General features: G+C 49.1%; 1 protein-coding gene across 30 annotated transcripts in view; it reads left to right on the top strand.

Annotated features, from left to right (window-relative positions):
• Zmynd8 (zinc finger, MYND-type containing 8) overlaps positions 1 to 15613 on the top strand; it is a 113221-nt gene that overhangs the window by 50260 nt on the left and 47348 nt on the right. For 16 of the 30 annotated variants that reach the window (XM_063283406.1, XM_063283402.1, XM_006235569.5 and 13 more), the window contains 5 exons: positions 3924 to 4142; positions 7335 to 7448; positions 10618 to 10710; positions 11815 to 11902; positions 13512 to 13567. In XM_063283406.1, coding sequence (XP_063139476.1) covers positions 3924 to 4142; positions 7335 to 7448; positions 10618 to 10710; positions 11815 to 11902; positions 13512 to 13567 — 570 coding nt within the window. The other 14 variants (XM_006235571.5, XM_063283407.1, XM_006235567.5 and 11 more) reach the window with 3 other exon arrangements.

The following is a 15613-nucleotide window of genomic DNA, read 5'->3' as shown; positions in this document are numbered from 1 at the left end:
AAATAGCAAAAGCAATCAGGGATCGTGACTAGTCTCTAACTTACCCATTTCAGTGACATACCAGCCTCCTGCTCATGACCATTGCTTGTAGCCGTCACCCCGTGTCACCTGTGTTACCTCATGTCACCTCGTGTCTGTCACCTGTCTTACCAATGACTTCAGATAAATGTCAGCGTCCTCCTGAGTTGCTGCTGTTGAGAGTTTGACCGGCTGGAATGCCATGGCTTCAGAAAACATTTAGGGACAGCAGGCTGAGGTGGAAGAGACACAGGGCCTGAGCCAGCTGCCTCTGGGGAGCTGCTGGGAGCAGCCATTGCAGAAGACCTGGAAGTCACCCAGCTCTACCAGGTCACATGACCTTGCTCCCAGCATCTGGGACACTCACTGTGTGAGCCGGTTGCTGGCTTTCTTTTAGAGCTTCAGTTGGGTCTTCCAGAGGGTTTTGGATAAACATTAAGGTTGATTGACAGTCGGGTTAGCCTCACCAGGCAAAGGCGAGAGAGTCTTGCCCCTTGGTTATTTCTAGCATATAACATTTGCAGAAAGGGACAATTTTCATTCACCCCCATCAAGGGGATCACAGATAGTTAATTCCTTTTGAGGTAGACTCTTACCGTATAGCCCTGGCTGGCCTGGAAGTTATTAATGTAGACCAGGCTGACTTCATGTTCACAGAGATCCTCCAGCCTCTGTCTCAAGTGCTAGGATTAGAGGCGTGTGCCACCATATCAGGATTTTTAAAGAGATTTATTCATTACTCTTAAATTACATTATGGGCGTTTGCTTGTGTGAGTTTACGTACGTCGTGTACATGCAGGAGCCCTGGGAGGCCAGATTTGGTGGAATTGGTGTTATAGAAGGTTGTTAGCAGCCGTGCGGGTGTTGGGAAGCATCTCGACTGCTTGTTTAACCTTCCCCTCCTTAAAGAATCACTTATTTTCATTTTATTTGTGTGAGTTCTGCCTGCATGTATGTCTATGCCCCATTTGTGTGGTAGTGTAGTGCCTGTAGCGGTCAGAAAGTATGGGATTCCCTGGCACTGGAATTAAAATTGAGAGCTGTAGGTACTGGGAGCCGAACCCGGGTCCTCAGAAAAAGCATAGTCGGTGCTCTTAACCACTGAGCCGTCTCTCCAGCCCTTCGTGTATTATCCTTACAGAAATCCTGAATTGCAAACATCTGCAGGCTCCAGTGCAGATGAGAACACCCCTGGAGTGAGTGAATAGGTCTTTTCCATTTTCTTGTTAAGCTGACCTGGGGCAGGAGTCAGGGAATAAAAACATTTACTCTGTAACCTGCAATTATCCCCTTGTCGTACGGTCTGCAGCCTGTGTGCTATGCTGTAGGGCCGCTTACATACTTCACACACGTGGGAGAGAGAAATCAGAATTCATTTTACCTGAAATTGTTGGCTTTTCCTTTAAAAACCTCCACGTTTGTTATCAGGTTATTTCTGTGGAGTAGAAAAGAGAAGCCGTAAGGGAGGTATGTGACTGACCGGCTTGTTGTCCTCTGCGGCTACTGGAGTGGGGGGTCCCTGAAGAGAGCAGAGTCACCTGGTTGTCCCTTTGGTCCTGAGGACACCCACTTGGGGTGAAGCAGAGGTGGAGCCTGGGGGGAATCTTCTGAGCCATCAAAGAAATAAAAGGCAAATCAGAAAGTCCCAGTCGGGCCAGGCTGGGTTATTTGATCCCTGAGTTTTGGCTCGATTCTTTTGTTAGTGACGTGGGTGTTGTTAAATTATAAGGCTGCCTTGAACTTGTGCAGCACAGTACATTGAAAAACAAACCATTTAGAGACTATCCTAACAATGATTCCTCCCTGGAAACAGAGCAGGCCACCCAAGCCCCTACCGGTGGGTGATTCAGGAAGATGGAGCTGTTTACTTAGGGAGATTTAAAAAGACTAATTCCAAAGATGAGCAAAAAGCTCCCAAGACCCCCTGAAGGAGTTTGGGGGAACCAGACACCTGCAGAGCTCTGACTCCTTGTCCTAAAGTCCAGGGAGGAACCCTGGCTGCCTGTAGCTTGGAGACATTGATTGCTCTTCCTGGGTTGAGCCATTCTAATACAGACTCGGGGCATGGCTCCCTGGTTAAGCCTTCTTTTAGAGTTTGTGAAGTCCTGGGCTCAACCCCTGGTCCTGAGGGCAGAAAGCAGCAGTGGACACGGACGCAGAAGGCTGGTCCTAATGAGAAGTCAGATTTTCAGTCCACAAAATGTGACAGCCGCTATCATTTTTTTAAAATGTTGAAGTATGTCTATGTAAGCAGAGCGGTGGTCACTTAGAGAATGTGCTAGGAAACCCCCGTTCATCACACATTAAAATAATTTTAATTAAAGACAAAGTATGTAAGAGTTTGTGGTAGCTCAGAGAGAGAGAAAGAGAGAGAGAGAGAGAGAGAGAGAGAGAGAGAGAGAGAGAGAGAGAAAGAGTGTGTGTGTGTTTAAGGGGAAAGAGTATGAATGTATGTATGCATGTATAAATGCATGTATGCATATATGTCTGTATGCATCTGTGTATGAATATATGTGTGAATGTATGTATGAATGAATATATGTATGTGCGTATGATGAATGTATATATGCATATATGTCTATGCATGTGTGTATGTATGTATGCATGTATGTATGAATGTATGCATGTATGTATGAATGAATATATGTATGTATGATGTATGTGTGTATGATATATATATGTATGAATGATGTATGTATGCATGCATACATGCATGCATGCATGACGGGCTTCTCTCCTTCCTTTCCATGGGTTCCAGGTATCAAACTGGTTGCTTCGGCAGGCCTTTACCTGCTGAGGCATCTTGTCATTCTCTTAGGTTGGCCTCTAAACTCACGGTCCCTCTGCCTCAGTTCCCAGGCGCTGGGATTACAAACACAGTCTTCTTTCCTTATCCATACTATCAGAATTTGTGCTGTATGTAGCCAGGATGAGGTCTTGTTGGAGGAAACAGTATTTTACTGACAGGGAGCTTGTGTTGTGTAAATGTGATATCTATACCACTGTATCCATGGGTTTGTTGGAAGGCATCTGTTTCCCTGTGGGTTCTGAAGGTCACAGAGCTGTTACTAGACCGTTTGACAGTCACCACTGGACAACTGGATTTTGCAGGCTTTTTTTCTGTGTTTGGCTCTGCTGTGCTGTCGAATTTCTAGAGACAGGTTTCCTGATGCTGTCCCACAGGAAGATGTCTGGTTCCGATGAATTGGCTGACCCTTTCCTCTCTCTGTTGTTGGTTCTGATGAGGTGGCCAGGCTTCCTAGAGGATGTTGAGCACCCTGCTCAGGGATCAGGGCTCTGGGGAGCCTGTTGGAGATCCTTTCTACCTTGGAGACAGACTTAAATAAATGGAGGATAATTTTGTGCCAGCCAAATCTAATTGTTTCTACTCTCCAAATCCTTACTATTTAAAGCTCGCCAGGGCAGATTGCCAAACCTATATCGGCTTTGTAAATTTGGGCTTGCACACACATTGGGCCCTTCACAGTTTTTGCGAGTAGCTGCTGTGTTGCCATTTGATACCAACATGTTGGGACTCTCAGCTCCATTTTACAGATGAGAAAATTGAGGCAGGGAGGTGGAGAGAGACACGGCCCAGGTCACATAGCTGTTTAAGGGGGATAGGGGGAGGGTTAAAGTGTGCACTCTGGCCACCTAGTCATTAACTCTCAGGTGCCGGCTTTTAGTGCCTGCCTGGCCTTTTAACGAAGAGACATGTGGTGTGGTGTTATGGCTGTAGACCAGCCATTGCTATATTTAGTTGGGAGACAAAGATGGCCTGGTAGCGTAGTGGGGTTGTGAGGTGTGTGATGTTGTTGTTGGTGTGTTGTTCTTGATGTGCAAATTACTGCTAAGAAACCACCTGTGTTTTGAAACCCCACCTGTCTTTCTTGCCTACATTTCAGTCAGAGCTAAGACATGGTCCGTTTTACTATATGAAGCAGCCACTCACCACAGACCCTGTTGATGTTGTACCGCAGGACGGACGGAATGACTTCTATTGCTGGGTTTGTCACCGGGAAGGACAAGTCCTTTGCTGTGAGCTCTGTCCCCGGGTTTATCACGCTAAGTGTCTGAGACTGACATCGGAACCAGAGGGGGACTGGTTTTGTCCTGAATGTGAGGTTAGTTCCCGATGAATGAATTCATTACCTGCCTCAATTCCTCTCCTTTCTCTTTTCTTCCTTTTTATTTTTTAAAAATTTCAAAAATAATCCAAATAGAGGGAAAGAGAAATGTCTTGCCTCCTGCCTGCTCTACCCTGGCCGCCCCCTCTGGGGACCCGCCCGCCTCCGCGCTGGCTGCCGTGGGGCAGCTGTTGGGAAGACATATCGCCTTGCCTGTCCCCGAGCCTTGGGAGCGCTTTGAGACCCGCTGCTGTGCATCTGCTGCTTCTGCCGTGAGTGCCTTGGAAAGGGACCTTGTAGATCTGTAATGGCTGACGCCCTTTGAAGCGATCCCGCTGCGCTGTGTTTCCTCCCCTTCTTCGGCCTTCACTTCTCACCAGTAGCCTGCTGGGAAGACCGCTCTGGTGTGCGTGTGTTCCACGTGGTGACCGGCTCCTGTTCTCTCTCTCACGAGACCTGCATTTCTCCAGTGCCTGTTAGATGTCAGGGATTCAACGACACGTTCGACAAGAGTTGGATAAAATCCTTTGCTATTATTTATTGTTATTTCGGGCAAAAGCGGACAAAACCTGAAAGTTCCTTATAGCAGAAGGTGGAAGAAAAGTAGAGGAAATGGGATGGAAGACGGGAAGAGGAAGTTGAGGTGCGATGTCTCCCCCACTTTAAGAGTCCAGGCCGGGGAAGGACACGTGAGGTATAAGGAGGATCCGAAGGGGAGGAAGCCGTAGGTTCAGGGCTGTGAGAGCCAGCCTGAATGCAGCAGCCCGGCCGGAGTCTCGTCAGCAGCTCCACCGCCATTAAGCCATCTGCTGGAGCTCCGAGTCCGCGTGTCTCCCACTGTGATGCTCTCTGCTGAAAACAAGAGTGTCACTCACTCACGTCACTTCACGTAGACCGTCTCTGGGATTCCAGTGGGCACTGGATTAGATCTTGTGGAAGCTTCCGGTGTGAGAGGGAAGCCCCGTTCAGATGTGTGTGTGCCAGGCGAGCTCAGTATGGGAAAAGTGCCCATGATGCCGCTCTTGGTTGGGGAAAGGAGAAAAAAAGAAGTTCTCCAAAAGAAGTTAGACTTTAAAACAAAAGATGGTGATGATGTGGAAGGGGTCTTTTGCCTCTGTCCTGGCAAGAGCTCCCCTGGGGTTACTCCAGACAGACCTGCACACACTGCACTGACAGCCCCCTCCCTGCTCTGTGTTCAGAGTTGTGTTTGCTTCCCCAGAGTTTTGTGGGTTCTCAAGCCTTCTCCAGTTTTCTTCTGCCTTCCCTGTCCTCCGAGTCACCAAACAGAGAAAGGTTTGCCTTCTCTGCAAGTGACGGTTGTAGAGGGAGGTGTCTGAGACCCCAGAGTTTATGACCATTCTGTGTGGGAAGCAGCCTGTGGGGTAGGGCCAACCAGTTGGTTTGGAGCCAAGCTTGCTGTCTCACCATTAAAATCATGGCTCCTTGCTGTCCCCACGGCTGCTGCTGGATATCCAGTGTGGATAAACAATGTTTTCCCCAAGAGAATGGTACTTCTCCTACCTTCTCTTGTATCAAGAGAGTTTTTTTCCCCAGTATCCTTAAGCTAACTGGCCTTTGGGCTCCTTGGTCCATTTTGCTCAACAATTTCCTTTTTGTTGTTGTTCTGTTAACCTCTCCCGGCCAGAGAGGGAGGAGTAGAGGTAGGAGGGGGGAATGACAGGCGGGCAGGTGACTCTGGATCTGTAGCACTCCGATTCCGACAAGCAGATATACTTGCTGTGTGCTCAGATTCGGAGGGCCTCAGTCCTCCAGCCCACCGGGGTGAATTGTAAAGGCAGGGGAGGAGAGGAAACGGAGTCTGTCAGTGTGCTCTGCACTCTCGTCAGATTTCGAGTGACTCTGCGTGGCCCTTTTTTTTTTGAAAACCAACCTTTTTCTTGAGTTTGTTAGAAGGTCCCTAAGATGTGGCAGGTGGAAAGGGATTCCAAAATAATGGAGAAAATAATCTCTCCCCGACAGCCTGGCCACAGGAGTCCTTAATACCTTAGGATTGTTTTGCTTTGTTTTGTTTTGTTTTGTTTTGTTTTGTTTTGTTTTGTTTTGTTTTGTTTATGCTGCCACATAAACCTCAGAGTCCCTGAGATCTGGTACGAGGCTTCCGCAGCAGTCTGGCTACAGTTGGTTATCTGGGCCTCCCTTTGATAAGGGTGCCCCTTATGAAATGACAGTTGTGAGCCTGGTGTGGTGGCACACACTTGTAAACTCATTGCGGGGAAGCTGAGGCAGGGGCATTATGAGTTTGAGGCCAGCCTGGGCTATATAGTGAAGGTCTGTCTCCAAAGAGAAGAGAGGAAGGAAGGGGAAGGTAAAGGGAAAAGGGGAGGGGACAGAACAGGGAAAGCTGGAGGTGGTGGCGACACCTTTAGTCTTGACACTAGGGAGGCAGAGGTAAGTGGTCGTCTGTGAGTTCCAGGCCAGCCTGGTCTGCAGAGTGAGATGGTTTTGAAACAAGGAAAGGGGAAAAGGAGAGGCCTCCTCTTGCAGGATGTCCTTGTGCGTGGAACCTGGAGGTGTGCTTCTCACTGGCTGACCCCTCCCTAATTCTTCTCTGAGGAACTCCATCCCTGGGCACCAGGGGCATTTTTGAGAATGGCTGTGCGTGTCCTCAGCCATAGCTCAGGGCCTAGGAAGTTATGGATGACGGTTTCTTGGTTGAGCTCACACCTGGGCGGCAGACCCCTCTCCCCCTTTCTTTTTCAAGGTCAATTTTTGTCGTTTGTTTTTTTGAGACAGGGTTTCTCTTTGTGTAGCCCTGGTTGTCCTGCAACTCACCTTGTAGACCAGGCTGGCCTCAAACTCACAGAGATCCTCCTGCCTCTGCCTCCCAAATTAAAGATGTGCAAACCACCACCGCCTGGCTCATATTCAGTTCTTAAGACCCAAAGGCTGCGGTCCACACCTTCCTGGGTCCCAGCTCAGTTGACGATGTCTTCACCAGCCTGAGTAACTTCCCGACACGGTGTTATATGGATTGACGACTTAAATCTTTGCCCACAGATCCAGTACGTTGGTCTTGTGGTTTGGAGTCCTTTCCAGACCAGTAGCTGTTCCCATGTAGGTGGGAATCGCTCTGACGTGTGAGTGCAGCCGTAGAAGGAGACTAGATGTCAGGAATGTGTTTCTTTTTTTTCCTAACGGACCTGTGTGTGTGTGATTTTTGACTTGTAGAAGATTACAGTAGCAGAATGCATCGAGACGCAGAGCAAAGCCATGACCATGCTGACCATCGAACAGCTGTCCTACCTGCTCAAGTTTGCTATTCAGAAAATGAAGCAGCCCGGGGTAAGCTGCCTGTCCGCTGCTAGGAGCGGAATGACGGTGGTGACTTCTTTCCTTTGATGACCTACAGGTTCCTTCATGGTCCACAAACATACTCTTGGGGACCTTCCCATATGTACGGACATGGGATCCAACAGTCTGTCCCCAAAGAGTTTAGCCTTGAGACTTCGGAAGTGAGGTGTGGGTGGGGCATTAAGATTCAGAAGAGGGGGCTGAAGAGATGGCTCAGTGGTTAAGGGCACTGACCGCTCTTCCAAAGGCCCCGAGTTCGAATCCCAGCAACCACATGGTGGCTCACAACCATCTGTAATGAGGTCTGATGTCCTCTTCTGGTGTGTCTGAAGACCGCTACGGTGTATTCCTATAGAATAAATAAATAAATCTTTTTTAAAAAAAGATTCAGAAGAGATGTGCGGTCAGACTCACCATGGTTGAACTGCATTGCTGGAGGGAGCACTTCTCCAGGGCCTTTGTAAAATTCTGTGAGAACAGAGAGGCAGCCCAGTTTAGTGATTCTGGGCCAGTGAGCTCTCTGTGGGTGGGACTGTGAGATGGGTTTTGAGGACTTCTGTTTGAACAGTGTCAGAAGGTGGTCTGCCACATTTGACTGTCAAGGTGTGCACCACACAACAGTGCCCTCCTGAGAGGCTACACCACACCAGCCCTGCTGTGTTTGACGTGTTTGCTAAGATGGTTTCAGGGAAAGTGTCAGAAAAATAAAATGCCTTTTAAACCTTCTTCTTGTGGTAATGGGTATGGAACCCAGGGCCCTCTGCATGACAGGTTGAGTGCTCTATCCTTGAGCTCCTCCTATCTCCAACCCCAAGATAAATCATGTTTGAAAACGTGATATTTAAACCCAGTCTCGGAGGTACATGTGTATAATCCTGGCACTTGGGAGGCAGAAGTTGAAGGCCACCCCGATCTCCTTGACCAGTTCAGTTTAGCCGAGGTCACATGGCAACCCACTCCCCATTGGCTAAAGTCATTGTAATTCTTCACTTAGTGCACTTTTCCTACAGATGAACTCAAGGAACATTTTGGGTGGGGCTCCCTCTCATGTTTATGGTCTAAGGAAATTCAAGTTTGTTTCCTAAGTGTAAAGAGTTCCCAGAGGCTCTTAGTGCTGCTGTTGGGGCCCACCCTTTAAACATTACAGAAGCACAGAAATATGGCTAACGAGATGTCCCAGGAGGTAAAGATAACTGCTGCAAAGCCCGCTGACCAGAGTTCGAGCCTCAGGCTCCCGACCGCCACTCACCTCCACTGCCACACACCCCCCCCCCCCCCCGACACACACACTAAAGAGATAAATGTGACAGTGCAGAAGCAGGCTTTGGCTTTGAGACGTATCCTGAAATCTGTTGTTATACAGGGGAGGCATGGTGTGTGTGTGTGTGTCCAGTTCCCTCCACTTGGCCCTTGTTAAAACGGGAAACTATTTTTCTTTTGAATCCCAATCGTTGGGAGTAAAGTCTATCCAGAATGTGGTACAAAGGGGGAAAACAAACAAACAAACAAACAAACAAAACCCCAGGTTTCTTTGTGTAGCCCTGGCTGTCCTGGAGCTCACACTGTAGACCAGGCTGGCCTTGAACTCCTGGAGATCTGCCTGTCTCTGTCTCCCAAGTTCTGGGATTAAAGGTGTGCTCCACCCCCAAACCATTCATAAACGGATCATCTAGTGCAAGGAACGTGGTACAGGTGTTTCGTTTCCCTGTTTCCAGGGGAGGTGAAAGGTGCTAGGAGTTGAAACCAGAGCCTTAACCACCCATGCTAGATAGATGCTCTACCACAGGGCTACAGACAGTCGGCGCTCGGCAACAAACCCAGCTTTGTTTTGTTGTTGTTTTGTTTCATTGAGTCAGGGTCTCTCTGTGTATCCCTGGCTGTCCTGACTGGAACTTGCTCTGTAGACCAGGCTGTCCTTGAGCTCACGGAGAGGCAGCTGCTTCTATCTCCTGAGTGCTCAGACTGAAGGCACGCACTGCCATGCTCAGCCTCCCGGTCCAGCTTTGTAGGATTCTAAACCCGCAAGAAAAACTGAAGGCATTAGTTTTTTTTATGCATGATATATTTTAAAGAGCTTTATTTGTTTTATGTGTGTGTGTGGGTGTTTTGCCTGTATGTGTACCATGTGCTTGTCTGCTCGAAGAGCTCAGAAGAGAGCATTGAACACACGCGCGCGCGCGCGCGCGCGCGCGCGCGCGCGCGCGCACACACACACACACACACACACACAGACAAGGGTACTGGATCTCCTGGAGCTATAAGCACAGGTGGTTTTGCGTCCTGGTCAAGGAACAAGTACTCTTAACCACCAAGCCATCTATCCAGTATCTCTTCTAACCATCCATCCATCCACCTACCCATCCATCCATCCATCCATCCATCCATCCATCCATCCATCCATCCATCCATCCATCCCAATGCAGGGTTTCTTCATGAAGCCTTGATTGTCCTGGAACTAGCTCTGTATACCAGGCTGGCCTCAGACTCAGAGTTCTACCTGCCTTTGCCTCCCGAGTGCTGGGATTTAAGGCTTGTGCCGCTATGCCAGGCCAGCACCAGGCATTTTTAAATTATAGAGTAAATACCCACCACCCACACCAACCAGTCATTGCCCCTCGATCTGATGCCTTCAGTGGATCAAGATCAAAATTCAATCAGTCTGGCGTCTTTGTTTGTTTTTGTTTTTGTTTTTTTTCCGGATCTGAGGACTGAACCCAGGGCCTTGTGCTTGCTAGGCAAGCGCTCTACCACTGAGCTAAATCCCCAACCCCCAGTCTGGCTTCTTGAGAGAGGAATAGAATCTCACTCCGCAGATTCCCCCACCAGGTCACACCCAGTGCTCACACTTCCGGGGAACGCTTATCAGCATCATTTCCCCCTCCAGTCAGTTTGTGCTAGGGTGTGGACTACTGTCCTAGCGGTCAGCCATGTGCTGACTGTCAGTGTTAATGAAAGAAGGCAGAGGATATAATGAAAACAAATAAAACCAGACACGCCCGGGCCCGGGACACTCTGGAAGAGCAGAATTAGAAGGCGTGTGTCACCTTGAGCTTCTCGAGGTTGTCCTGTGAGAGTGTCTGGTTCTCGGCATCCTCTGCTGCCCGTGCCTGGCCTTCGGGGTGGTGATGGCTTTTTGCCTGTGCGTGTCTCTCTCTTACAGACGGACGCATTCCAGAAGCCCGTTCCGTTGGAACAGCACCCCGACTATGCAGAGTATATTTTCCATCCCATGGATCTTTGCACGTTGGAAAAGGTTGGCCTCTTCCCCAGAGCCAGGCTGTAGTAGCACAGGCTTGCTCATTCCTTCCCCTGCTCTAGCTCCAGATGGATTATTCTAGACATCATCGGATAGAGCTCTCAGTGTTCCGGGCCCTTCCTCTATGACCTTCTCTGGGTAGGGGTGGGGTCTCAGGATTGTTGAAATCCTGGGCGGTGTTCTTAACGGATATCCTAGCTTCTGATAATTAGTGATTTGACTGATTGGCGTCTCACTTCCTCCTCTTTCTGAGGTGATAATGATGGCTTCAGGAAGGAGGAAGAGACGATGACATGTTTGGAAACCTTGAAGGGGCTTCCTCGACCGGCCCAGCAGGCTGTTGCTTGAATGCCCGAAGGTGGTTTTAAGAGTCTGTGCTAACCTTCTGTGATGAGTGATTGCACTTATAACACTTGGATGGAGCACCTCTTTTTGTGCCGTTTTCCCAACGCAGGAGCTGAATATGTATTTGGAATACATCTGTGAAGGGCTGGGGCTGGGGCTGGCCCAGCCTGTGCAGGGCCCTGTCTGTGATTCCTGATTCTGAAAGGAAACAAAAGCCTCCATAAAGAGGAACACGATGTCATAGCGTCTGCATCGCTAATCCCCACCCCAAAAGCAGTAGATCTCATCTGCTTTGGAAAATTGCCCAGACCTTTCGATATGCAGGGAAGAGAAAGCATTAAATAAACAGCACGGTTGGATCCTAGCTTCAGACTGGGATGAGGTGTCTTCACGGTGTCCTACCTCAGTTTCTCCTTCCGTCAAACCTCATTGGCTTTTGTGCGATGCCTGTGATACCAGGGTGACTTTATTATTAGCGAGTGATGTTCAGCCATATGAAATGTGCCCTTCACTGGGTGAGGCTGCTGGATGAATGACAGCGTTTTCAAGCTGAGAATGCTCAGAACCCTGTGATAACTCTGAGTGAGCATTTTATAGGGCTATAGATCTTGAACCTAATAGCATCCTGGGAAATGAGTCAGAGAGTGCCGATTAATTCGGCAGATGGCTCCTGTGAAAGGTGCCGGGACCCAGGTGTTAGCGCTTCTGCCTATATAGACTTCGATGGTCATAATGTTCTCTGGCTTCTCCTCCCAGAATGCAAAAAAGAAGATGTATGGCTGTACGGAAGCCTTCCTGGCTGATGCCAAGTGGATCCTGCACAACTGCATTATTTATAATGGGGGTGAGTAGCCCCGAGCCTCCCAAGGAGGAAGGTGTGCCTCAAGCATGGCGGTCTCCTGCCCTTCGTTAAACCGTAGGTTTGAAGGGCTAGAGAGATGGCTCTACAGGAGAAGCATATGCTGCTCTTCTGGACAGCATGGGTTTGGTTCCCAGGACCATGTTGGGTCTTCCAATACTGCCTGTAACTCCCGGATCCCCATAGCCTTCGTCGACTCTTCTGTCCTCTGTAGCTACACTTGGCCCCTCCCCCACATATAATGTATAAGAGTCTTAATAATAAAATCAGATTTAGGTGACTGGGAAAATCTTGAGTTGCCATTTCCGGAGCCTGTGTAAAGGGCAGGTGTCACAGCACCTGCTGTCACCCCAGTGTTGGGAAGGTAGAGGCAGGGGAGTGTTGTCCCCTGCTCTCCGATGAGTGAGCTGCAGGCTCTGCCTCAAACACACGAAGAGAGCACCGGAGACAGGCCTGATAGAGAGCTCTGGTTATTAGAATTTACAAAAGGGAGTGGGCTCAGGTGGAGGAGCAGGCATTCCAGCCAAGATGGCCGGGGCGTGGGCTGGATGGAGGATGGGAAATGTCCCTAAGTCTGCAGAGGCCACCATTACAGGTTCCTTCCTGTGCTATTATGTTTAGTTAGTTGCCATAGCTGTGTGTTATGTGTAGGTACAGGTGAGTGCATAGTCCATGAGCGCATATTCCTGTGGGTGCATGCATGTGGAGGCGTGGGCATGCACACACACACGCGTGTGTGTGTGTGTGTGTGCACGTGCATGTGCTCACGTGTGCACGCGTGTGTACATGTGTGTGCACACGAGTGTTCATGGGTGTGTGTACATGTTTACAGGTGTGCGTGTGTGCACGTGTGTACATGCGTGTGTGCATGTGTGTATACATGTTTATTTACGTGTGTGTGTGTGTGTGCGAGGCTTGAGGTCAACCTCAGAAACCTTCCACCTTGGTTTCTGGTTGTTTTGTGAGAATGTGTCGATCAGGTTGGAGCTGGCCCGTTAGGCTAGAATGGCTAGCCATTGAGTCCGTATCACTTTACTGATGGAACTGTCTCTTCAGCCCAGCAAATTTACAGTTTCTGAAAATGGCTATCAGGACCAAAAAGACCGTAGCCCTTTGGCCCTCCTGACCTCAAGGGAGAAAGGCTTGGCATTGGATCTTTGCCAGATGCTCAGCTCACTAGCTAAGAGTCCTGGTAGAGGCAGGGAGTCCGGATTTTGACTCAGTCACTAAGTCAGTGACAACCATCTCAACCCGTTTTCCTCTTCGGTTTCCGGTGGAATCTTAGGGACGCAGCAGTCATTCTTCCTGGTGTGGTGCTCTGGAATTACAGGGTTAAGTAAGGCTCCTCTCTGCTAATTATAGCCTTTAGAATGTCAGAGCACTTGGGAAGTAACTTATCTAGGGAATCCCACACCAGCTACTCAGTTGCAAAATGCTGGCAAAGCTTGGTTCTTGATAGACTAGCTTTAACCTTTAAATGCTGAATCGTGGTGGTGGTGGGGGCGAGTTAAAAAAATAGCTAATGTGTGTGTAATCCTGAGGCAGGCCGGGCACTGTTTGCCTGTGAAATAATCCCTCTTTCTTATTCCCTTAGGAAACCACAAGTTGACGCAAATAGCAAAGGTTGTCATCAAGATCTGTGAGCACGAGGTAGGCGATTCCGGGCTCTCCTGTGGGTGGCTCCCAGAGGCCGGGCACCCCAGGGGTAGCTGCAGTGACTTTTGTGTGCACTGTGTTCTGTGTGCACGGCATCATGTCTCTAAGCAACATGAAAGCAGGAAAGAGGGGACCTCAATGTTGTAGGAACCCCTCAGTTCCGCAGTGAAGATGGAAGTGATCTTTAGTCTGAAGTCGTGGCCAAGTGCAGGGAATTCTGTCCCTCATCAGCCCCTCAGCTTTGACCTTGGCCCCCATAGCTGAGACTGAGTCAGACGCTGATGTCGTCATTCCCAAAGGAAGGCTCCATCTCTTCCTCTTTCTTCCTTTGTTTTCTCTCTTTCTTTCTTTCTTTCTTTCTTTCTTTCTTTCTTTCTTTCTTTCTTTCTTTCTTCCTTCCTTCCTTCCTTCCTTCCTTCCTTTCTTTCTTTCTTTCTTTCTTTCTTTCTTCTCTCTCTCTTTCTTATTGAAAATAGGGTCTTATTCTATACACCCTTGACTAGCCTTGAACTTGCAGCGTTAAGTTGTGCTGGCCTCTGTTGTAGTGCCGGGAGGAGAGGTGTACATCATTATGCTGCCACTCCTACCACTGGCCATGCTGGCTTTTTTTCCCCTCCTCTCTCCCTTCTTGATTGTGTGGTTCTGAGGCATGAAATTCCCCGATAACAACGTGACATGATGTCAAGAGATTGGACGTTTCCACTAGTTGGTGGCAATTTTCTGACTGCTTCCAGGGTAGCCATGGCAATGTGGACACCAACCTGGGGTGCGACTATACTGCACTCTGTGTCCTTCCAGCACAGGAAGTGCCAATCTTTGCAGAAGACTCATTTGTTCGTTTGTTCGTCTGTCCATCTGTCCATCCATGCATGCATATGAGAGTGTACAACTGCCTGAATTCTCCTAGGGCAAGTCTCCTAGAACTGGAGTTACATGTGCTTTTAAGCTTCCTGAGGTGGGTGCTGGGAACTGAACCCAGGTTGCCTGCAGGAGCACAGCCGGTGTGTTTAACCCCTGAACCACCTCTCTAGCTCGTCTAAATTTAAAAAGTGTGCGTCTGTGTGTTCCCTGCCTGTGATCAGGGGACAGTAACGTTTCACTGTTGTTTCTGGCCATATTGCGTCGGCAGCAAGTGACACACCGGTCACTATTACCCTTTGGAAGGGTCGCACAGTGCTCCCTCCCACTTCACAGTCCCAGTTACGCTGGCTCAGGGGGATGGGTAGGGCACGCATGCGGGCTATCGGATGAAGATGTAGCAGATCACCTGCTACGTTCACGGGCCCCGCATGGCACCAGGAGGCGGAGAGCAGTGTAAGACCACCAATACCGGGGAAATAATGGTTGTTAGGTGTGTTGAGGAGACACACAGGCTTTGGAGATCCACTGCCTGAGTTCAATTCCTTGCATGACCTCTCTGCCGCTGTAGTCTCTTGGTAAGATATTTGAATTTTTAGGGCTCCATCCCTTTCAGTGGTACTTAAAAATAAGATGACCGTGATCTGACCTTGCCCCACGTGTGGGGAGTAAATAATTTCTCAGGCACGGAAAGTGTAGGTTTGGTCGTGTTAAGGTCTGACTACGGGTGCCACAGGACATCTCAGTATGCTAAGGTTATGGAGTTAGCTACTGTGTGGTTCACCGTCCTCCACTCCCCATGAAGTGGTGCAGATCCAAAGTCATGAGCAGCTTTTTCTGAAGCCTCTGGCTTGTGAGTAGTAAATTCTGACCTGGTGAGGCCATTGGTTGGTTCTGAGCTGTGCTGTCCACCTCTCTGAATATCATCGTTAAAGGGAGCGGGACAGTCTGGTTGTCATTAGTCGCGGGGAACAAAAATACTAGGCATACTGAGTGTGTACAGCTTGTGAACTCGGGTCTCGGCACTTGGGAGGCCAGGGTGCTCTCTGCCTGCCCCATAATACACAAGAAGAACTGAAAGAGGAAAATCTGACTTTGAAATAAAAGTAAAAGCAGGCAAAAATGTCAGGGATTTTAGTAGGGCTGCAGGATGGGGGCCCTTTGCGGCTCCCCACACTAATG

Source organism: Rattus norvegicus, chromosome 3 (assembly GCF_036323735.1).
Source record: "Rattus norvegicus strain BN/NHsdMcwi chromosome 3, GRCr8, whole genome shotgun sequence".
In the NCBI taxonomy this organism is placed as follows: Eukaryota; Metazoa; Chordata; class Mammalia; order Rodentia; family Muridae; genus Rattus; species Rattus norvegicus.
Note: the sequence above shows the minus strand (reverse complement) of the source record. Positions and strands in the feature narration are given on the sequence as shown.